This window comes from Nycticebus coucang, chromosome 10 (assembly GCF_027406575.1).
Source record: "Nycticebus coucang isolate mNycCou1 chromosome 10, mNycCou1.pri, whole genome shotgun sequence".
Taxonomy (NCBI): Eukaryota; Metazoa; Chordata; class Mammalia; order Primates; family Lorisidae; genus Nycticebus; species Nycticebus coucang.
In genome coordinates this window covers 75,845,480-75,868,719 of record NC_069789.1, presented here as the reverse complement: position 1 = coordinate 75,868,719, position 23,240 = coordinate 75,845,480, and the positions used below count along the sequence as shown (strand labels likewise).

At 40.4% G+C, this 23,240-nt stretch overlaps 1 protein-coding gene across 2 annotated transcripts in view; it reads left to right on the top strand.

The window, feature by feature from the left end:
• Nucleotides 1-11,689, top strand: part of HMCN1 (hemicentin 1) — a 496,417-nt gene extending 484,728 nt beyond the window's left edge. For both annotated transcript variants that reach the window (XM_053606928.1, XM_053606927.1), the window contains 2 exons: nt 8,701-8,827; nt 10,316-11,689. In XM_053606928.1, coding sequence (XP_053462903.1) covers nt 8,701-8,827; nt 10,316-10,682 — 494 coding nt within the window. In that variant the 3' untranslated portion in view covers nt 10,683-11,689. The remainder of the gene's footprint in view (nt 1-8,700; nt 8,828-10,315) is intronic.
• Nucleotides 11,690-23,240: the final 11,551 nt, after the last annotated feature.

The window sequence follows — 23,240 nt, the reverse complement described above, 5'->3', positions numbered from 1 at the left end:
GAGGCAGGACAGGGTGGATGATGGCATCTCCTTAGTAACCCCCCCCCCCAGCACTTTGACCCAGGCACACTCCTTGAGAGCCCTCATTGATTGAGTAAGCGGAGCGGGAATGTGAACTCAGTTCACCCTTGCTTCAGTCACTCAACGTTCGTTAAGAACTTACCCTATGCTGTTTCCACATTTTGGCAATTGTAAATTGAGCTGCAATAAACAGTCTAGTACAAGTGTCCTTATGATAAAAGGATTTTTTTCCTTCTGGGTAGATGCCCAGTAATGGGATTGCGGGATCAAATGGGAGGTTTAGCTTGAGTGCTTTGAGGTTTCTCCATACTTCCTTCCAGAAAGGTTGTACTAGTTTTCAGTCCCACCAGCAGTGTAAAAGTGTTCCCTTCTCTCCACATCCATGCCAGCATCTGCAGTTTTGAGATTCTGTGATGTGGGCCATTCTCACTGGGGTTAGATGATATCTCAGGGTTGTTTTGATTTGCATTTCTCTAATATACAGAGATGATGAACATTTTTTCATGTGTTTGTTAGCCATTCGTCTGTCATCTTTAGAGAAGGTTCTATTCATGTCTCTTGCCCATTGATATATGGGATTGTTGGCTTTTTTCATGTGGATGAATTTGAGTTCTCTATAGATCCTAGTTATCAAGCTTTTGTCTGATTGAAAATATGCAAATATCCTTTCCCATTGTGTAGGTTGTCTCTTTGCTTTGGTTATTGTCTCCTTAGCTGTACAGAAGCTTTTCAGTTTAATGAAGTCCCATTTGTTTATTTTTGTTGTTGTTGCAATTGCCATGGCAGTCTTCTTCATGAAGTCTTTCCCCAGGCCAATATCTTCCAGTGTTTTTCCTATGCTTTCTTGGAGGATTTTTATTGTTTCATGCCTTAAATTTAAGTCCTTTATCCATCTTGAATCAATTTTTGTGAGTAGGGAAAGGTGTGGGTCCAGTTTCAGTCTTTTACATGTAGACATCCAGTTCTCCCAACACCATTTATTGAATAGGGAATCTTTCCCCCGAGGTATGTTCTTGTTTGGTTTATCGAAGATTAGGTGGTTGTAAGATGTTAGTTTCATTTCTTGGTGTTCAATTCGATTCCAAGTGTCTATGTCTCTGTTTTTGTGCCAGTACCATGCTGTCTTGACCACTATGGCTTTGTAGTACAGACTAAAGTCTGGTATGCTGATTCCCCCAGCTTTATTTTTATTACTAAGAACTGCCTTAGCTATACAGAGTTTTTTCCAGTTTCATACAAAATGCAGAATAGTTTTCTCCAAATCTTGAAAGTACGATGTTGGTATTTTGATAGGAATGGCATTGAATAGGTAGATTGCTTTGGGAAGTATAGACATTTTAACAATGTTGATTCTTCCCATCCATGAGCATGGTATGTTCTTCCATTTGTTAATATCCTCTGTTATGTCCTTTCTGAGGATTTCACCAACCCAGGAATGGATTAACAAGCTGTGGTATATGTATACCATGGAATACTATTCAGCTATTAAAAAAAATGGTGACTTTACATCCTTCGTATTAACCTGGATGGAAGTGGAAGACATTATTCTTAGTAAAGCATCTCAAGAATGGAGAAGCATGAATCCTATGTACTCAATTTTGATATGAAGACAATTAATGACAATTAAGGTTATGGGGGGGAGGAAAAGCAGAAAGAGGGACAGAGGGAGGGGGATGGGGCCTTGGTGTGTGTCACACTTTATGGGGGCAAGACATGATTGCAAGAGGGACTTTACCTAACAAATGCAATCAGTGTAACCTGGCTTATTGTACCCTCAATGAATCCCCAACAATAAAAAATAAAAGAAAAAAGAAAAAGGAGGAATATTACCCAGCACATTCTACAAAGCAAACATCACCTTGATCCCCAAACCAGGGAAAAACCCAACAAGAAAATAAAATTATAGACCAATATCACTAATGAATATAGATGCTAAAATACTCAATAAGATCCTAACAAACAGAATCCAACAACACATCAAAAAAACAAAAACAAAAAAACAGCAGTCCAGTGGAATCTGGGCTAGTAGGATTTGGAAGGGCACGGGGGAAGGAAGATGTTTGAGAACAGAGAAGGAATAGAGTCTGTGCTGAAAATCTATTAATTTAATTTTTATAGTGAGAATGATGAAAATACGGGTTGCCTATATTCTTAATGTATATAATCAGCTCATAAAAGAAATAAAATGAGAATCCTGAAAAAAAAAAGAACTTACCCTATGCAGAACATTTTACTGATACTTGAAGTACTAGAATAACTTAACGAGTTCAGACAATTAAGTTCACAAACTCATCACAGAAAAAGTGCTACATACCTCACTGCTGAATATCACTATTAAATCACCTTAGAAATACACCCCTTGGGAAATTATGCACTGATGCCAGGGCCTAGTGCACTTTTCAAAGCATTTGGAACTGGTTTTGAGGAATGGCCATCAGAGCGGCTATCATATGGAGTCTGACAATTAAGGTCTCAAACTACTCCTAGACAAAGTGTTGTATACCTCATTGCTGAATATCACCATGGTCACCAGATGGTCAAGGGGAGTGTTTCAAAGGTGAGCACAGTGATACTCAGCAGTGAGGTTTGTAACATTTTTCCTAGGATGAGTTCCTGAACTTAATTGTCTGACCTTACATTTATATCATGGTATTATATTTTTCCAAAAGAACTATTATGTCATTTTAATCAGAAGTACAGATATGTCAAGGGCAATAATTTGTACCCATGCTCATGATACCCATCAGATGATTTGTACCCATTCTAAAACTAATGTTTACATGGATGGAGCTGAAACATATACTTCTTAGCAAAGTATCTCAGGAATGGAAGAAAAAGTATCCAATGTACTTAGCCCACTATGAAGCTAAATTATAGCTTTCACATGAAGACTATAACCCAACTATAGCACAAGACTATGGGGAAAGGGCCAAGAAAGGGGAAGGGAGGGGGGAGGTTTTGGTGGAAGGAGGGTAATGGGTGGGGCCACATCTATGGTGCATCTTAGAATGGGTACAGGCAATTGCACTAATGTACACAGCTATGATTTAACAATAAAAAAAATAAATAAAACTAATTCTCACACTGATATACGAGCCTCAAAGCACTAGAATAATCAAGAGCAGAGGTAGGACTTGACCTTAGATCTCACGCTTCTAGAACAGTCTTGTGTGTCTCCTAGGACGCTGTGAGCAACACAGGCCCTGCACTGTGGTAGCAGGATGTGGCCAGAGTACGTTGTCCATGTTTTGTAACTTCCCCTCTTCTCCAACCCAAGAATCTTCCTAAGGGAGTGGCAGTGCCCCACACTAAAACTACAGGGCCCGCAGGTGCCCTAGGCACCAGGGAAGGAAACAGGGTGGATGGATACAGAAACATTTAGCATAACCACACAAAAGTAAAACCCGAGCCAGATTTTAAAGGGTTGTCTTCTCATTAGAGAATGTTTTTTTATCTTTTCTGTATTATGCCAGTTTAGTTTTTAATTGCCCTTGTCACTCATTGAATTCAAAACATTTTTCAGCTTTCAGTTGTGCTTCAGGGTGGAAAATAATGCAAACAAATCAGAAACAGGTGTCATCTGGAATGTTTGCAATTTAAATGGGTTTCATATTTTTGTGGTTTTAAAGAGACATGAGAGAAAACAATTATGCCTTTTAAAGAGGTCTTTAAAGAATAACTTGGAGTCTTTTTATAGTTTTAGAAAGTGTTTGAGGCATTTATGAGGAACAAAAGACTGCCTTTCATTCACATATGATTTTTTTAAAGCTGTATACATTAGTGCTAGAAATGTCAGTAATAAAAGGGAAATTAAAGTGAATTTGACTTTGATCAAAAGTGAAAGTTACCAGACTACAAAATGAAAAACAAAAAGCGTGACCAATCAAGAATTGCCTAAGAAGCAGAGAGGAGAAAACTGTAAGATCCTTAGGTTAACTTTATGCACCACTAATCTAATTCCGAAGATTTGGAAACGTTATATAAGCATTGCAGTTCTTATTTACCCCTGTTTTTAGAAAATCTATAGTGTTTATCAAGAATCTGAATTACTTATACTTTCTATAAGACAGATGTTTCAAATATGTTTATCCTAAATTATTTTTTTAAAGTATTCAGAAGCACTGGGTTAAATGTATTTGTATGTTCTAAAGCTATTAAGAAAAGCTTCTCAGCTCAGTTTGAGATTCTTTTCTTGTAACAATAAAACTTAAGTTATAAAATGCCTATACTTTAATTTCTATCATAATATTGTTATAATATTTAATAAAAACCAGACATCACCAAATTGTTCATCATCAAAAGACAATGCCACAGTTTTTCTCTCCTTTTGTTAAGAACAGCAGAGTGAGTGAGTGTGGTGAATACTGAGTTCCTGAAGGTGCTTGATCCTGAGTAGCTAGTAACAGACCAAAGAGCCACCAAGACCCACCTGCCCAGCCACTCACTACTTAGGAAACCTTTTCTATGGAAAGCATACATTCTTATGGACTAAGGACAAACACTTTGTATAGTAGATTCTGATGTTTCTTTATAGATTCATATTCAGCCAATGAAAATCTGTGGTAAGGTAGCTGCTCTTACGCACACAGATATGTATCCAGATGTTGTCTTCAAGCCTGGGACCCTGTAGCCCACTGGCCTCCATATTTCTACATGAGTTCACTATAAAATTAGAGGTGAAATGAAATTTGGAGAATGAACATAAAGAAAAATATTTTTCATGAGAGGAGGAAGATAAGGCTAATTGAATTTCTTTCACATTTTTCCAGGGGCTTTTCACTCTGCTCTGGGACGATCTCATTTTGTCCAGGAGGCAAAGCATTTCTGAGAGATGAAATCATAATTAGAAATTGTTTCACAGACACAATAGGCAACACTTAACTGAAACAAAAATTTTTTTCACACTGTGTTTCATTCCGGTTGGAAAACTAGTCCTAACATGAAACTACGAATAGAAAGTGTTGGAGGTTGGGCATCCCGATTTCCCCAAACCCTGTTGACCTGGTTCAATTACTCAGCTGAGCTAGAAAGTTCAACCAAGGCAGGGTGGTAAAAGAGAGCAAAAATGGGTGGAAACAGAAAGTAAAAGTGGAGGGTCACAAGCGGTGTAGATGGAAAGCACAAGTAACTTACACAAGTTTCAGGGTAACAGAGATTTTATTTAAGAAGAACAAAGAAAGTTTAGAGCAAAGAGTTGGAAGTGGGTCCCTCTGAAGGCAGAGAGAAGGCAAGAGAGAGAAAGACAGAGACAAAGGCCTGCAGGGGGTTGAATTAAATTCTTCATTTGAAATTGGCTACAAGTCTTTCATTGGCCTCTCTGCACTTCTAGCCAGTATTGTCCTTTTCTATTGGTCAGTGATTGTCTCTTTCTGTTGGTCATTGGTTCACCTAGGATACTTCATCCCCACATTCTTATTGGCCCTCCAGACTTCCTGGTTCAGCAGGCCAGGTTTTCCTCCCACCCAGCTTAAAAACCCAAAAAGCCAACTAAATGAGTTACTCTATATCATTGTAGCATCATATCTTTTACTTTGTACAGACCATTGTTAAGTTTAAATAATCACATCATCTGTGGTTTCCTTAGAAAACACAATATACTTGGAACTATATCAAAAAAACTCACTTTTGATACAAAACACAAATGGCAAATAATTCAGAAATAAAAACTGACATTTCTTGTACATAACAGATTGTCTCTTGGAATTTCTTCTCTCCTTTCTCTTTCTTTCATAGCTACATTCCAAAATATTTGAGAGTTCTCAAAAGAACTTCGCAGCTTTAACCCAAGTCCAGTGAAGGCCCAAATTACCTGCTACTGTGAAATAACAGTTACACATGCCCATTTGTCTTAGAAGGGATGCCAAGATAGAAGTGCTTTTGACCTTCAGGACCAACCACTTGAATTCCTTTAATTATAATTGTTCCCTGCTGAGCTTCAGGATCTGTGTTTATTCAAATGCTAAAGAAGGCAGAGTGGCACGTGTGCTTCTATGCAGCTAATTAACTTAGACTTTGAAAACCCCATATTCCCTCATACTTTTAAAAATTAACTTCTAACGTAAGGTAAGTTTAAACAGTTGCAAAGGATGTGAATGCTATCATTGTTATTTAATATGCACATGCTTTAAATATATTGTGATTGAAACTTCAGCACTGCTAAGTTTTAACTTCCTCCATTAATAGAAAATGACCACTGTATGATTTAAAAGTTTATATTCAATGTCAAACCAATCAGATTGACTACTGGACAATAGTTGAAGGTGATTTTTCGGTTCTCACAGGAGTGTTAGTAGCTGTTCCCATGGCAACTCACTTGTGAAATCTAATTTAAAACAGAGAGCTAAAGCCATTGGCTTGTAGCTATGATAAAATAAGTCCTACCTCCAACAGTATTTATTACCAGTGTTCTCACCCCTTGTCTGTGCCTTGAGATTAGTGGAGACCTTTTTTGGTAAAACCAAAGAAGGATGGAAAGGGACCACAAGAAGTTCTCAGGCAGGTTGATTTGGGGAAAGAGAACTTGTAGAAAGTGAGAATATGAACATTGATTTCCTGAAATATTTGCCAGCCCTCTAGGGCTAGAAAGAAGCCTTTGAGCACCATCCTGGTGGAGGTGAGAATTCACCTCTGAACTGTTCAGTGGACCTGGTTCAACTTACCAGCAGAACTAGCAAGTTCAGTTGAGTCAAAAGGAGAGTAAGAAACTGGGAGAGTGGAAAATGAGGCAGCTGGGACTCCAATATAGCAGAACAAAAGCAAAGTTTGTTTATTTATGTATTTATTGTTGGGGATTCATTGAGGGTACAATAAGCCAGGTTACACTGATTGCATTTGTTAGGTTAAGTCCCTCTTACAATCATGTCTTGCCCCCAAAAGGTGTGGCACACACCAAGGCCCCACCTCCCTCCCCCCTTCCCTCTCTCTGCTCTTCCTTTTCCCCACCCCTCCCTTCTTCTTTCTCTCTCTGCTCCCGCCTTCCCCCACCCCCACTGTGACCTTAATTGTCATTAATTGTCCTCATATCAAAATTGAGTACGTAGGATTCATGAGCAGCAAAGATTATTTAAAGTAAAGAAAATGAATATATTGTATTTAAAGTAAGGCATGGATAAGCACAGACTTTTCCAGAAGAGTGGAAAAGGACTCCCCTTGAGATGCTACACAAAGGCAGTACCCCAGCATGCACACTTCTCCTGATTCTCCTGCCTGCATCCATAAGAATTCCCTTGGCTCCCTTTAGGCTTCCAGGCATGCTGTCCTGGCTTCATTGTTGTGGATTACCTCAGTTGTCACATAAATCCAGTTTTCTTTACTCTGCATCAATAATTAGTAACTGTTATTTTGCTTGTGCTGTTTGTGCAGTTATGGTGGCGTTGTTCTGTGATGGGGATTCTTATCTTTGTTTTATGGGGGGCTCATTCATGTACTAGAGGTCATGAGTCACAGGCTATTTTACAGGAACAGTGCATACTCAGTTAACTAGGTCACACACATCCAAAATTCCATGTTTTGATTCAGAGCCTTTTCCAACTTTCTTGTCCAGAAGATCACAATTCTCTCCCACCTCCTTGTAGCCCCTTTACCTCCTTTCATCCCTAAACATCCAGAGGGATGTGACTGCCCCAGTTTGAAAACTATTGCTCTAAAATATGATTCTTAACTTGCAGTTTCAAAATCTGTTAAAGGTTTTGTTGAAATCTATGGACCTTCCTTCCAGAAGGTCCATCCGTGCAGCAATCTGTTCTAGGCTTTACTTTATCTGTAGGTCTCTGTCTCTCTCCCCCTCTCCCCCTCTCTTCCTCTCTCCCCTTCTCTGCCCCTGTCTCACTCTCTCACCTTCTTTTTCTCCTTTTCTCTCTCTTCCCCCTCTTTCTCTTTCTCTCTTTCCCTCTCTTTTTCTCCAACTCTTTCTCTCTCTCTCTCTCTCTCACACACACACACACACACACACACACAAACATGTACACATGCATACAAACATTTTCATTCACAGATCCCCTAATGCTCAAACACAGACCCCAAGTTAAGAATCAGACCTCAAAAACACTCATTATCAAAAACCATGTAAATATGTTTCTAGTTAACGACTTTGTGTAGACAACAAGAAAATACAGTATTTTATTTGCACGTTTCCCCCAGGGTACTGTGATTACCTAAGCACGGCATCTCACTACCATAACCTCCAACCATCTGACTGACTTATACATTTTCCCTGAATTTACAACATGACTCCTTTAATTTCTGCTACCCTACCTCCTTCTCAACAATTTGAACTTACAAACAGAACACCAGGGAAGAGTCACTCAGGTTTTAAGGAAATTCTTCACTTTGCAAAAATATTCACTAATGTCATTTACGTTTTTAATCTGTCCATTAAAAATATCATTTGCTTTATAAAACTCAAATGCACTCTCTCTCGTCCCTATATAAAAGACACCAGAGGACTCTTAATAGCTCCCCTTCTGCTTTTAAGGGCTCTTACTTTGCAATGGCTTTGTATGTGTGTTAAAGAAACAGGCTCACCACAATCTGGGAAATAAGCCAGGTGTCCTAGTCCCCTTTTGTGGTTGAAGAAGCTCAGGTGTGAGGGCTGAGTTTGTGCATGAGACGGATTCCTGCTCTGATTGGGCAGTTCTGACCCTCTCTGCTGACCCTGCGTGCCCTTCATGCCGTCCCTAGATGTGGATGAGTGTCTGGAGCAGAACATCCGCTGTGGACCCAACCGCATGTGCTTCAACATGAGGGGAGGCTACCGGTGCCTCGACACGCCCTGCCCACCCGACTACCAGCGGGATCCTGTTTCAGGGTATGTCTTCCCTTCTCGTCCCAGACGTTCCTTTGAAAATCCCTTCTCTTTCTCCTTGACCGACGTAAACCTTGTCTGTAGGCATGTTGAATGCAAAGGAAATCAGTAACTGGAAGGATGTGGGGTTGCAGCATGTTCCTTCCTCAGCAAATGGGCCAGAAGTGAACTCATCCCCAGCAGCCGTGCAGCCTAAACCTCCTCTCTGCTACCAGCACTTCCTGCGGCAGCCTCCCCAGCAAGCTGCCTCTTGCCTCTAAAGTTAATTCTGCCTCCACTGTGAGCATTTTATGGGGTGAGGGAGCCTGCCTTCCCTTGCCTCTGGTTTCCACTTGTCCTGCCTGGGGATTGTAAGGGCCTTCAGCATGGAGGAAACTGCAACAAGCACCTGTCCTGGAGTGCTGACCCTGCCACCAGAGGACGGTGATGAGCAAGGATGAGTCAGTCATCTGCCCCTTCCTCTCTCACCGGCTTACATTTCCTGCTGTCTGAAACAGTCCTTGTCTGGGTTCTGAATAAACTATTTTTCTATTTGCTCCTCCTTACAGAAATACCATATTCTTTCCAGGTACTATGTTAACTGGGTGCTTGAAAACAAGCAGTGAAGTCTTGTTGGACGGCCCCTCCTATAACAAGAGTTTCTGAAAACACATGCTCCCTGGAGTGGACGCTTGTTTTCCTCTTGGTAATGCCTCCAGAGTGGCACACCTCCCGGGGAACTGCCCACAGGCCACCAAACCTGTCTGTGATGGGTCTGATGGGAATGGGAAGAGAAGGGAGAAAATTAAAAATGTAGACTTATGAAACTTCTAAAGATTCTAACGGAAGAATTTGTGTCTTCATAATGTGCTCCCCTCTGCATTTTTTTTTTCCCTCTTTATGACCAGTGATTTCTGGCACACAATTTAGAAGTCATGACGACTCAAAAGACAAGTCAGTGTAGGCTCTGGGAAAAGAAAATATAGTTTTCTAATCTAATGTAAAAGATAATTACAAAAGGAAGTTCTCCCCTCCAGGAATCCTAACTGACCTTTTACTGTTTTTAGAAAACTAAACCAAACGTCAATGCATTCTCTTTAAGCTCTCCAACAGTGTTAGAATAGATGTTATAATTTTAAAATAGCTTGCATCCTTGTCTTTATGAAGTGCGTGTTTCCGGTATATGTGCTGATGCTTCTATTTCCAAAACCAACTTTTCATTTTAAAGAAAGACCTCTTGTGGTATTCAGGCTTCCTTCAGTGGCTCCAGCGCCCCTGATTTTAATGGAGCAGAGACATAGATGTTTGACTCCACCCCAGCAGATGCCCACAGCCCTCAGGCATCTGGTTTGAGTTAGTGACACAGCGCCCGGGCTGAGTCTCATGGCCCTTGCAGCCACACTGTCTCCTGTATGGCGTGCCTGAAAGTCCCGGTGGGTCACAATCACCTGCGCTCTGCCCTCCCCTGCTTCCAGATAACGATGTGCATTCCTCGTGTTTGTTCATCCTTAGGTTCTGCCTCAAGAACTGTCCCCCCAACGATTTGGAATGTGCCTTGAGCCCATATGCCTTGGAATACAAACTCGTCTCCCTCCCATTTGGAATAGCTGCCAATCAAGATTTGATACGGCTGGTTGCATACACGCAGGATGGAGTGATGCACCCCAGGACGACGTTCCTCATGGCAGATGAGGGACATACTGCTCCTTTTGCCTTGAGGGGTGAAAACCTGAAAGGAGTGGTGTACACCACACGACCGCTGCGGGAACCAGAGACTTACCGCATGAGGGTTCGAGCCTTGTCCTACAGCGGCAATGGGACCATTGAGTATCAAACCACATTCATAGTCTATATCGCTGTGTCTGCCTATCCATACTAAGAAATTCTGCAACCCCTATTCCACATGTTTAAACCGCATTAATCATGGCAAAAGACTCCCCTTCCAGATTACAGTGGAACAGTTGCCGTCTTGGCAACCTGAAAATGGTGCTCTACTCTGTTGTGTGTGCCTTCTGGGGTACTGCCGAAGTATTCTCCTGATCCCGCCATGGTCAGATCTTTTAGAAAAGTCCCTTTCTTTATTTATTACACTGGAGGAGTTACTTCCCAAAGATCATTCTGAACACCTAACAAGACATGTCAGTGCTGTTTTATAATAGCTTAGTAGCGAAGGTCATTTTCCTTCAAACCAAGCAAAAACAACTGATTTTGGAGCATTTGACTATTTTTAAAATAAACTAATTGCTACAGGTCGTGAGCAATGCCTATAAAATAATTTATGAAGATTTTTTTAAGTTTGGATCCTTTATAACAGGACTTATCTTCATCTTAAGGAATAAAAGAAACACCACTCATTTTCGAAATGTAGTACAGGTATAAGAAGGTTTGTTGGCTCCCAAATGCTGCTCAGCTTGATTGAACATTCAGAACAAGGGTATTATTTTCAGTGATTTTGTGAAATCAGCTGGGACACTTATAATAATGGAAAAAATTTTCAGAAAATCGTTCATGGCATGAATCTTTGCTCTAACATTTTAACATCACTTTCTATCCAGTCAGCTCCATTAACTTTTCTATTGCAGAATTATTTTTTATTGTCATATCAATGAAAACAATTTCTAAAATGCCAATGGAACAGATTTCTTTGTTTTTGAAAAATATATATCATATGTTCAAATTAGCACAGATGTTAAATGTCAGTACACTGTACATGTTGGTAACAGACTCTGCAAACAATTGCCAAGATGTATTCTATTTTTATGAAGTGTGTATCTATTACCTTAGTTTGTATTTTCTATATAATATCTTGATAGGACTCTTTTATAAAATTATTGTATAAAAAAGTTACAGTAAGATCCGCCTAAATAAATGTGTCACATCCTTTTTCTTACCTTTTTTGAGAACCTAAAATTTGTTTCTTGACAGCTATGATAGATGTTAAAAGTTTATAGTCATACACATAAACACACACACACCACAAGAGCCTTGGAGAAGGGCAGTGTTATTTTTCACATATTTTAGGTCAGGATCCTGGAACACAGGTAACTTACGTAACTTCCTTAAGATGACATAGGTAGGTAGTGGCAGAAATGTCGTACCCTCTAGCTACTTTGATTCCAAGTCAAATGACATCTTCTCTACGTGATGGTATGACATTTTATCATCCACCTGAAAAGCTTTCTTACAGGTCAGCTCAAGGGAATTCATCTCTTACCTGTGACATCTATTAGAGGCCTAATCATGGCCTATAATTGAAGGATTTTTATCTGCAATCACATTCTTTTTCTTTTTTTTTTTTTTTTTTTTGCAGTTTTTGGCCAGGGCTGGGTTTGGACCTGCCACCTCCTGCATATGGGGCTGGCGCCCTACTCCTTTGAGCCACAGGCACTGCCCTGCAATCACAGTCTTTAAAGAAACCTGAAAAAATTACCTAGTCAGGCAGATGTCTAAATCAGTGTTTAACAAAAGTATTCTGTAGAACACTAGACCAGTAAAGGTACTTTAAATCAAGAGTTTCATGATCAAACAAGTTTGAAAAACACTGCATAATATGTTCTCCTATTAAAAATTTATCATGAACTCGGACACTTAACAAGTCTTAGAAGTTCAGTAGTAAACAGATTTAATTTGTTCAAGCCAACATTTTCTGAAGGACTTTATTACAAACTTTTTTTGCCCTAATATTATTTCACTGAATGCTTGGGGAAATGCTGGTGTGATACATCTGTTTCACTCCTCAATCCTTTGAAAAGATATTTGATAACAAATATTAGTAAACAATTCCAGCACACAAACCTGACCCTGGAGCTTCTTTGTAAAACGAAATGAGTTTTGCTCATTTCCTCTCTCCAGTGCTCTGCGGGGTTAGAGACTGACAGGGCAGTGAGCAGCCCTGAGCTACTGCACAATCATTTGTAGGGACAGACTCTGAGTTACTACAAGATTTGATTTAGAAATTTCCATTTGGTGCCAGAAGATCTTGCTAGAATCTTGACTTTAACCTAGCACTTTTTTTTTTATTGTTGAGGATTCATTGAAGGTACAGAGAGCCAGGTTACATTGATTGCTTTTGTTAGATAGGGATCCTCTTGTAATTGTGTCCCGCCCCCAAAAGGTGCACCACACCCCTTGTCCCCCCACCCCCTCTGTCCTTCCCTCTCTCTGCTCTCCCCATCCCCCACCCCACTGTGTACTAGGACCTTAACTGTCCTCATATCAGAATGGAGTACATAGGATTCTTGCTTCTCCATTCTTATGATGCTTTACTAAGAATAATGTGTTCCACCTCCATCCAGGTTAATACAAAAGATGTAAAGTCTCCATCTTTTTTAGTGGCTGAATAATATTCCATGGTATACATAACCAAGCACTTTTAACAAAAGTTTCCTGAAACTTCCCGTAGGCACCCCTCTGGTTGGGCAGAGGTAGGCAATGAGGTCAGTCATCAAATGGGACAGTCCCTTTTTGTCAGTAGGCTGGGTGGTGAAGCTCTCCTTCAAGGCAGCTAGCAGAGCTGGGAGGAGCAAGCCTGTATCACAGTCTACTGAGCCTGCAAATCCCACAAATACTACAGATAGGACAAGTAGCAGAAAGGGGGAGCTCTCCAAAGGAAGGAGACTAAGAGGAACCAATGGGAGACCTAATGAGTAATATTACACTCAAATGTCTACAATCACTTACACGTAATATGAAGTCTCCCTCAATGAATTAGTTAAGTAATCTGATGTTAGCATAAATAGAAGTATGATCTACAACAGGGATCAACAAATATTTTTTCTGTAAAGGGAAAATATTATTAACACATATAAATACTGTATTTTAGACCAGATGGGCTCTGTTGCTACTATTCAACTCTGCAGTTTAGCATGAAAGCAGCCCTAGACCACCAATACACCTGTGCTCCCGTAACACATTATTTACAAAATTTGGATGGATTTGGCCTGGAGATCACAGTTTATATTTCTGATCTGCAAAATGAGTATGATTCTTGTTATCATTTGTGACAGCCCAATCTAAGCAGCAGAGTGACAGGCACTGGCTCTGATGAGTCTTGTAGCAGGATCCTGTCTTCTGTGTGTGCAATCCTGCTGCATCCCTACAATCCACTCTCATCCTGTATGTCAGCCCAGGCTGCAGACTTAGCTGTTACACTGGGGCGTGTTCAAACCCCACTCTCCATACACGCGTGCACACACACACACACACACACACACGGGAACATGCTGTGCAGGGTGAGACATCAGCACACTATAGAACGGAACATTTTATATTATACTTCACCTGGGTGAGCCAACTAGACCAAAGATACGATACTCCCATGGTAAAGCTCATGTCCGACTGACTGCTTGACACTTTCACATGGTCTCCACAGCTAAGTCAAACATATACGTCCCACATATGGTTTACTCAAACACCATCCATGTGTCTCCTACTCCCTACTGACCTTCTCATTACAGTGGCCATGTGACACCGTTTTGTCCAAAAAGATGTCAGCAGAAGTCACTTGGGGGGCTTTAGGGAAATCGCTTTAAAAGGGGTGATCTTGGTGGCATGCCAGTTTGGTCTTTTGCCTTTTGTCATCTTTTCATGCTCAGGACATGGACAAAGATGGAGCATCTTAACGATGAGGCAAAACCTCTGAAAGCCTAAATGTGAAATAAGAAGGCAGGGAGGGAGGGCGGAAGAAAGGAGGAGGAAGGCAGGCAGGGAACATGAGCCGGAAACCTTAGGTGACATCGCTAAACCACTCTGTGAGCAGCAGAATAACCACCCCCAGAACTTCGGCCTTCTTTCCTCCCCTAGTTCCTCCCAGCTGTATTCATGGCACTGTCACTCATCCAGTCACTCCAGCTGAAACCTCATTCAGTCCATCCAAATAGACTCTCCAGCCCCACTGCTCCATCCTGAGCAAGGCCACCACGGTCCCAGACCATCCACTCCTAACTGGTCCCTTCCCACTCCTGCTCTGCTGCACTCCATTTTCTACAAGACTGGTCTTTTACAAACATGTATCAAATCATGCCATTCCATCAGTGACTTGATTTATTTACTTTTTAATTTCAGGTTAATGTGAGGGTAGAAATGATTAGGGTACAATGTTTGCATTTGTTAGGTACGGTCCTTGTTGTAGTTGTGTCCTGCACCCAGGAGGTGTGCCATGTACCCTTACACTGTGCCCATTAGGTGGGAGCACACCTGTCCATCTGTGACTTTACATTCCCGTTTCACAGCCTAAAGGTGTTAGATGAACTGGTTTCCCCCTGCTGTGTCAGCTTAGACACACTGAGACTACATTTCCTATCTCTGCACAGTTAGCTACAGCTACAGATATCATCTTGTTTCTCCACTTGGAATGTCACTGCAGGTGCCAGGTGCTGCTGCAGGTTAGGGACCTTCTCACAGTCTGCCAGCTCCTCTTGTTGGTGCAAGACAGTGGTAGGCCAATAGCCATTTTGTCTCCCACGGGATCCTTCTTGAGTTTCTACAGCCCCTGGGCCAGATATGTGTCTGTTCTTGTGACAAAGATCCCAGCTTTTCCTTCATGAGACCTACATTATCGAAGTTGGAAAATTAAAGATGATGAATGATTGCTATGGACTGAATTGTCTCCCCCCAAATTCACATGCTCAAGGCCAAACCCCCCCCCCAAGTCACTGCAGCTGGAGATAAAACCTATACAGAAGTAACTAAGGTTAGATGAGGTCATAACCTCGTAGGATTAGTGTCTTGATGAGAGGAGACACCAACAGTCTGTCTCTCCCAATTCCACCATACAAAGATACACAAGAAGTCAGATATCTATGAGCCAGAAAGCGAATTCCCACCAGAAACCAAACCCTGCTGGACCTTGATCTTGAACTTTCCAGCCTCCAGACCCATGAGAAAATAAATTTCTACTGTCCAAGATCCGTAATCTATGTTGTTTTGTTTAGGTGGCTGGAGCTGATTTATACAGACACTGACACAGGCTCCATCCATCTCCCTGAACTCCAACTCATATTTGTGGGCTTCTGCTTCCTTCTACAGAGAATTTTAATGAAAACTGAGAGTGTAATAGCGTTGCTTGCTTGCTTCTAAGTGCACTGGAGAATTTGGAGAAAGAAAATAATGAGTTAAAGGCTTTATTCCCAGCTAAAGATCTACAAAAAGGATATGAATTTGAATGACAGCTTAAAGGAAACCCTTATCTCTTGTAATTACAGAGCCAACATTTCTAAAAATCAAATAAAAGTCTAATCCTGAGAGCAGCTGAATTACAGCTCAAATTACATCCCCAACCTCATGAGGTCTTTCATGTTAATGTTAAGATACATTAAAAAAAGAAGTGTGGCCCTAAAATTTGGGCTGGAGACTTAACAAAGATTTTCATGAAGCTGGAAACCTTAAAACCCGAATCTGATATGGGTTTTTTGGGCAACAGAAACATACTTTCTTTTCTGTCTGCTGAGGTTAGCCATCCCAGCCTAAATCACCTATTATGGGCCTGCCCTGAATTCTTTGCAAGAGATGATGACTTTTCCCAGGACCTACCCCCAGCCCTTCTCATTGATTCTAGACCTACAGTCGGACTCTCATGTCTGCAGAATCTAATAAAAACAACAAATGAAAGTTTTTAATGAAGCTTATATTATACATATATTTTTATTTCATTTTCTAGTAATGCATTTTTATTCTATTTTATGAAAGTAATCATCTGCTATAAATTGGAACTTTAAACAAAAATTAATTGGATCTGCAATGGATTGTAACTTTAAAAAAAATTACCGCAGCTAGTTTGGAAAACCCTGCAATGCGCACCACCATAAGCTAAAAATTCTCAGCCAGTATTTCACAGAGGAGGAAGCTGTAGCTCAAAGAGATGAAATGCCTTGCTTCAGAGTCACATTACTAACAGGATGTGCAGAGTTAGGACCCAAGTTCCCTGACTACAAAACCATAACACTTGCCAGTAATCCAGATAAAGAAACTCCCCTCCTCAAAAACATCTGCCTGCATCCAGCATTGTAACTGCAGTGTAAACGTGAACCATACCTGCTCAGGCTAGTGCTCTGATAAAGTACCTTCACGCCTCCCCATAAAGTGAGTCATGAACTCTGGAGGTTATTGTGGTTGCAGGTATCACCCATCCTTGAAAACCATCAGCTGGAATTCAGCTATGAATACTCTGGTTCTGATCTGACATTTCATTAACGCTAGCTGACCTCCTCTGATGAGTCTGAAATAATGCAATTTTATGCCACTATGAAAATTCATCATTTTACCTTCTTGATGCAGAAGGTCAAGGTATTACAATCATGGTTAGGTCAATTAAATCAAAGAGAAAGGCTAGCAACTTAACCAATTGGCTACTTACCGAAAAGGTGTCAGGCCCAAGACATCCTAGCCTTCATAGAAGATCACCTGCAGCGGCTCTCCCCATTACTGGAGCTGAACCCAGGTTTCCCCTGCCTGGACCCCAGCTTCCTTTCACCATGTTTCTGTCCTAACACTCTCTGATATGTGCTCTGCTTTCCATGTGATGGCACCACATTCCTTCCATAATCCAGTTTTTCTTCTATTTTTACCTATTGGAATGCTCTACTTTCCAACCCCACATGAATAATAGACCAAAAAGCAAACAACAGCCTGAAGATGTCTGCAGAATCTGTATTCATGGTACTGTCACTTTTTGTCAGTAGGCTGGGTGGTGAAGTTTCTTTATCCAGATATTACATTTACCTATTCGAAAACGATCTCTCTTCTTTTTTAAACAGTTCGTTAATTGTGTGTATAATTTGGAAGCCACGTGATTTATCCACTTTAAGTGTAAAAGTCAATGATTTTAGTAAATTTGCAGTTGTCTATCACCACAGTCTAATTTTAGAATGTTTCCATTTCTCCAGAAAGATCCCTCATGTGCATTTGCAGCCATTCCTTGATTTCACCTCCAGTCCTAGACAACCTCTGATCTATTTTCCATCTCTATAGATTTACCCTTACTGAATTTACCATATAAATGGAATCAAGCAATACATGATCCTTTGTATTTAACTATTTCAATTAGCATAATGTTCTTGAGAGTCATCCAAATTATCATTATTTCATTTCTTTTTGTTGCTGGATAGTGTTCTATTGTGCGGTGTATATACCACACAATACCTTTTTATCCATACCTTAGATGATGGACATTTGAGTTTTTTCCAGTTTTTAGCTATTACAAGTAACATTGCTACAAAGCTTCACATGTAAGTTTTTGTGTGGATGTATCTTTTCATTTCTCTTTCATAGATAACTAGGAGTAAAATTTCTGAGCTCTTTAGTAAATTTACATTTAAATTTGTAATTGCCGAACTGTTTTTCAGAGCGAGGCACCACTCATATTCTCGTCAGTAATTCACATATACGAAGGGTCCACTTTCTCCTTATGCTCACCAACACTTGGTGTCTCTCTTTTTAAAGACAGCTATTCTAGTTTATATAGTGTGGTATCTCATTTTAATTTGCATTCCCCAATGACTAGTGATGTTTTATATCTTTTTATGTGCTATTGGCCGTCTGGATATCTACACGAATCTGGCCATTTTAAATTGGGTTATTTATCTTTTTGATATTGTTTTGTAACAGTTATTTACATGTTCTAGATACATAAATATAAATAAAATTTATAAATAAATTTATAAATTTATAAATATAAATAAAGCCCTTGGCTTTATATTTATTCAATCAACACACAAACTCTCTCCTCACTAATTGTAAGTTCTTTAGTAGATATATGACCTGCAAGTATTTTTTCCCAGTCTGTGACTGATCCTCTCATTTCCTTTCCTCCCTCCCTCCTTCCTTCCTTTGTCCTCCCTCTCTCCCTCCCTCCCTTCTTTCTTTCCTTCCTTCCTTCCTTCCTTTTTGTTGTATCAATCAGGCAATTGGGGTTAAATAAACTACCCAAGGTCTTTTAATTTTCTTGAAGGTGTCTTTTGAAGTGTAAAAATTTTAAGTCCAATTTATCAGTTCTTTTCTTTAATAGATTATACATTTTATGTTCTAGCTAAGAAATACTTGTCTAATCCAAGGTCACAAAGATTGTTCTTTTATGTTTTCTCCCAAAAGTTTTTAAGAAACCTTTATGTTTAAGTTTATGATACATTTTGATTTGATTTTTATGTATGATATGAAGGGTCAAAATTCGTCATATTTCCTATGTCTATCCAATTGTCCCAGAATTGTCCCATTGAATTGCCTTGGTATATTTGTCAAAAATCTGTTGATCATAAATTGATTACTATAGTTGTAGAGCACAGTATAATCAGGAAGTGTAAGTCCTCTAAAGTTTTTCTTCTTTTTCAAGATAATTTTGGCCTTAGTGGGTCTTTTATATTCCCACATAAATTTTAGGATCAGCTATCAATTTCTGCAAAAGAGATTGTGAGATTTTTAAGAGAAATTTTATTCAATGTGTAGATCAACTTGGGAAGATAAAAGTTATTTCTGAATCATGGGGAAAATGGTTGCAAGCATAGGATTGGGAGTCAGGTGCCCTGAATTCACAACTAGCTAATATCATATACACCTCCTAATATCATAATTTTTGGTCAATAATCTCTCTAAATCTACTAAAATTCAGTTTCCCCCTCTTTAAAATGGGGTTATTAATAATACCTGCTTTTATTTCAAATCAAAAGATACACCTAGGTCACTATAGAAGTTTTGAGACAGTCTGTGTTACCATCCATCATTTCACTTCCAAGGCACACAGTCAACAGGGTCCCTTCGGATGTGACTTGCTGGGTTTATCTGTGTTTCTGGGAGGTATTCATTTGTTTTCACATGTGCAGATTTTACATTTCTTGATTTCCATGTATCTCTAAACTTTCGTAATGACCCACTTATTGCCTACTAAGCCATGTAATGACCTCCTAATTGCCTAACTTTGTGTTAGGTATTATGATCACATTGTCATTTCTTATCCTGTGCCAGGAATTCAGTAGGCGCTAGAGAAAAAAAGAGTTCCAAGTTGAAGAATTCTTTGTGAAAGAGTGGGAATGCCCTGGATGCTGTTTTTTTCTTGTCCTGGCTGCATAAGGGATAAGAAAGTAGCCTTTGTGTTGGTGGGGGAGGGGGAAGATTGTCCTAGAAGGAAGACACATGGAAGGAAAGATGATAGATGTTATCAGCTACCTTAAAACAAATCAAAAACAAAAACAAAAACAAGATCCCCAATGCCCTTGGCTTTATATTTATTCAATCAACACACAAACTCTCCTCACTAATTGTAAGGAAAAATTGGAAGAGATGGCTATTGCCCCATCTCCCTCTCTTGTTGAGATATTTTTTCTCTTCAAGACTTATGCTCATTTTTATTTGCTTACACACAGTAATAATGTACCCACAGATGAGTGAAGAGAGATGTTGTTTAACTCCAGCCCCAACTGGCCCAGATGATAACAGTGTTCTTTGACCCAGTGGAACAATTGCTTTCCCAGTGTCCTGCAGGGAACAACTGGGGCAAATAGAAAGTCTTTAGTTCTCACATTATTTTCTGGTGCTAGGGAGCTGCATGTGTGCATTGAGGTCCTTTGTGGTCATCCTCTTGGTTTGCAGGCCCCAGTGTGTCTGACTTTCAAGCCTGTAATCTTCAGTGTCCTGGTGTTTCCAGTCTCTCTACCTCTGAGTCAGACAACAGGATGGAGATGAGCTCATTGTGCTCTGGCCCCAGCTCGTGAAGCACAAAATGGTTCCATGTGTGGGGCAGTGCCAGACTGGTCCCGCTGGCCCTGGGCTGCTCCAGCTCTGCAGGGACCCTGAAAGAATGTATCGGCAGACTTTCCCAGGTATCAAAAACACATTTTCCAAATGTCAAGTGACCCTTGATGACCAGCCTGCTTATTAACTGCAGTGTTCCAGGGGTCCTTGGAAGGGGACAAGCTGAGGCCAAATTGTCAGTGTGTGATCACCTCTCTACTGAGTCAGAAAGATCACGGCCAGGCTGGAGCAGCAGTAGAACATGGAAATGGTCAGAGCTATTGAAGTTTCCCAATCTCCATGCTCTGCCAAGACTCTGTTTCAAATTTTCTACTCTCCAAGGAGCAGCCTGGGAATTTGGAAGTTCTTCACAGTGTTTTCTGCATGAGCTCCTCCCCATCCCCATTTCCACCCCCTCAGCCCTCATGTTGGCCTTCCCCACCTTAGCTGCGTCAGCTTGCTTCCATCTTCGTGAGTTCTCTCTGCTTTCACAGCAGCCTGCACTCAGTAACAGCATCATCTTTTCTTTGTCTTTCTTGGAACCTGCAGTGATACTTGCCAGTGATATGAAGAAGATATTAATATCTTTTTTCTCTCTTAGATGCTTGTTTTAATTTTTATTAAATCATAACTGTATACATCAATGCATTTATGTGGTACAATGTGCTGATTTTATATACAATTTGAAGTGCTTACATCAAACTGATTAACATAGACTTCACCTCACTTACTTATTGTGTTAAGACATTTATTAATATCTTAAGCTAGCAGCCAGGATCCTCAACTAACTGTTTAGCACCAAACCTCAATCCGTTTATGTGGAGAGATATACAAAGGTAAGGCAAATGCACATTCTATATTGCTGGCTAGGTGTTTTTCCCCTAATTGATGATATAGGCTCTTCTTGAACTGGAGCACACCTTCTGCTTAGATTATGGACAAAGATCCTCACCAAAATCAAACGAAGGGGTGTTTTCAGTTTCTTTTTCCTGGCCCTTTCCAGGGAAGTGTGTGTCCTACAGTTACACAGAAGGCAGACGCAGAATTCAAGAGAGACTGTGACTCTCAAAGGAGAAAGCTCAAAGAAAGAGAGAAAATACAGTAGAGAGAAACATGAACTGTGGGTCTTTCTGCTCATCCCATTTGATATCCCAAAGCTTAACCACCAGCCTCCCTAGCATCCTTGCCCTCGACCATTCTCACCAGCAATCCTCTCTCTGCAAGGCGGAGCTGGGGGGGAGAGAAGAGGTGAAGCACTTAGAAGACCTTAGAGGTCGGGGTGGTGCCTGTGGCTCAACAGAGTGGGGCACTGGCACCATATGCCAGAGGTGGCGGGTTCAAACCCAGCCCCAGCCAAAAACTGCAAAAAAAAAAAAGAAGAAGAAGAAGAAGAGCTTAGAGGTCAAGAATAAGAGCACATAAGATTGACAGAAAAGCTGAGGGTCCTAGTGGTCAAGCCAACTAACTGGTAGTTAAATTAGAATAGGAGGACGGACACACAACCAAAGCTTATAAGAAGACTTAGCATCAGGATTAACAGGCCAGGACTCAGTGTATATATAAAATGTAAAGGTCGGTGCAAAACCAAACCACCAGAGGAGAAGAAAAAACACATTCCACAGCTCAATAAAATGTCCGAGGTCCAAAAATCTAGGGAAATAGCAAATACTTAGGATTGATAATGAAAAATCCTCAGTGAGGTTTTGAAGATCTCTAGTAATTGGCTTTATTTGCTCAAAAGCCTTTGTCTCCTTTTAAAGATCTATGTAGAGGTGACCTCCAAGCTAATTTATACCCCAATCCATTGTTTAACACCTGTCAGCTATTTTTAATTATTTTATTCATTTCCCCTAACTAGAATTCCCACTGTACTTTTTTCTGATAAATGTAGTTTCAATCTCTACTCAACACTTATTCTTCTGGGAACATATTCTAGTGGAAAAGTGGCAATAAAAATGGTATTGATGAAACCCTTGGCCCAAAAGTGGCAGTAAGTGACTCTTTTTTTCCCCCTCTCATCCTCCTTTTATTTCTTTGTTCTAAATCACATCTGCAGCCCTGGCCAGGCAGGTCCCCACTGTCCTACAGAATGCTCAGCACCCATAGAAGGCCACTTCTGACACGAGAGCTGTTCTGGTTTGGAGGAAGAACTTCAGTCTCTCTCTGCAATTGAGCTGGGTTCTAACCTTGGCATGGGGAGTTGTCTGCCCTGTGCTATCCAGATCAATAACTTCCCTTAGACCCTTGGGGAATCCAAACATAACTTGTGACTTATTTTAGGGAGTAAGGCTAAGTGGATGGTTCTTGGGCTCTAACACCCACTGCAATGGGTGAATCCAAAATCCACTTTCAGTGTTGAGGCCATGTGTACATCAGTTAAAAGCAAAGTTGGACATTTCCTTTAAAAGATTTAAAACAAGTACTCCAGACATTTTTGTGTGTTTGTAGCAAAATACTGGAAACACACATACTGTAGGATTCTCATTCAATATGAATGTATTCTGCAATGCAGGGTACCTGATAGAAAGGGCCTTTATGAAATGTACATGCTGCTTATAAACATAGTCCTAAATGTTTAGATGAAGTACTACCTTCTCCTTTCTCTCCAGAAATCTCTCTCCAACTCCACCTAGGTTAGCTTCCCCTTCTCTGTATTTACATAGGAACCAGTACTTATCAACAGTTGTATTAGTTTGCAATGGCTGCTGTAACAAAAATC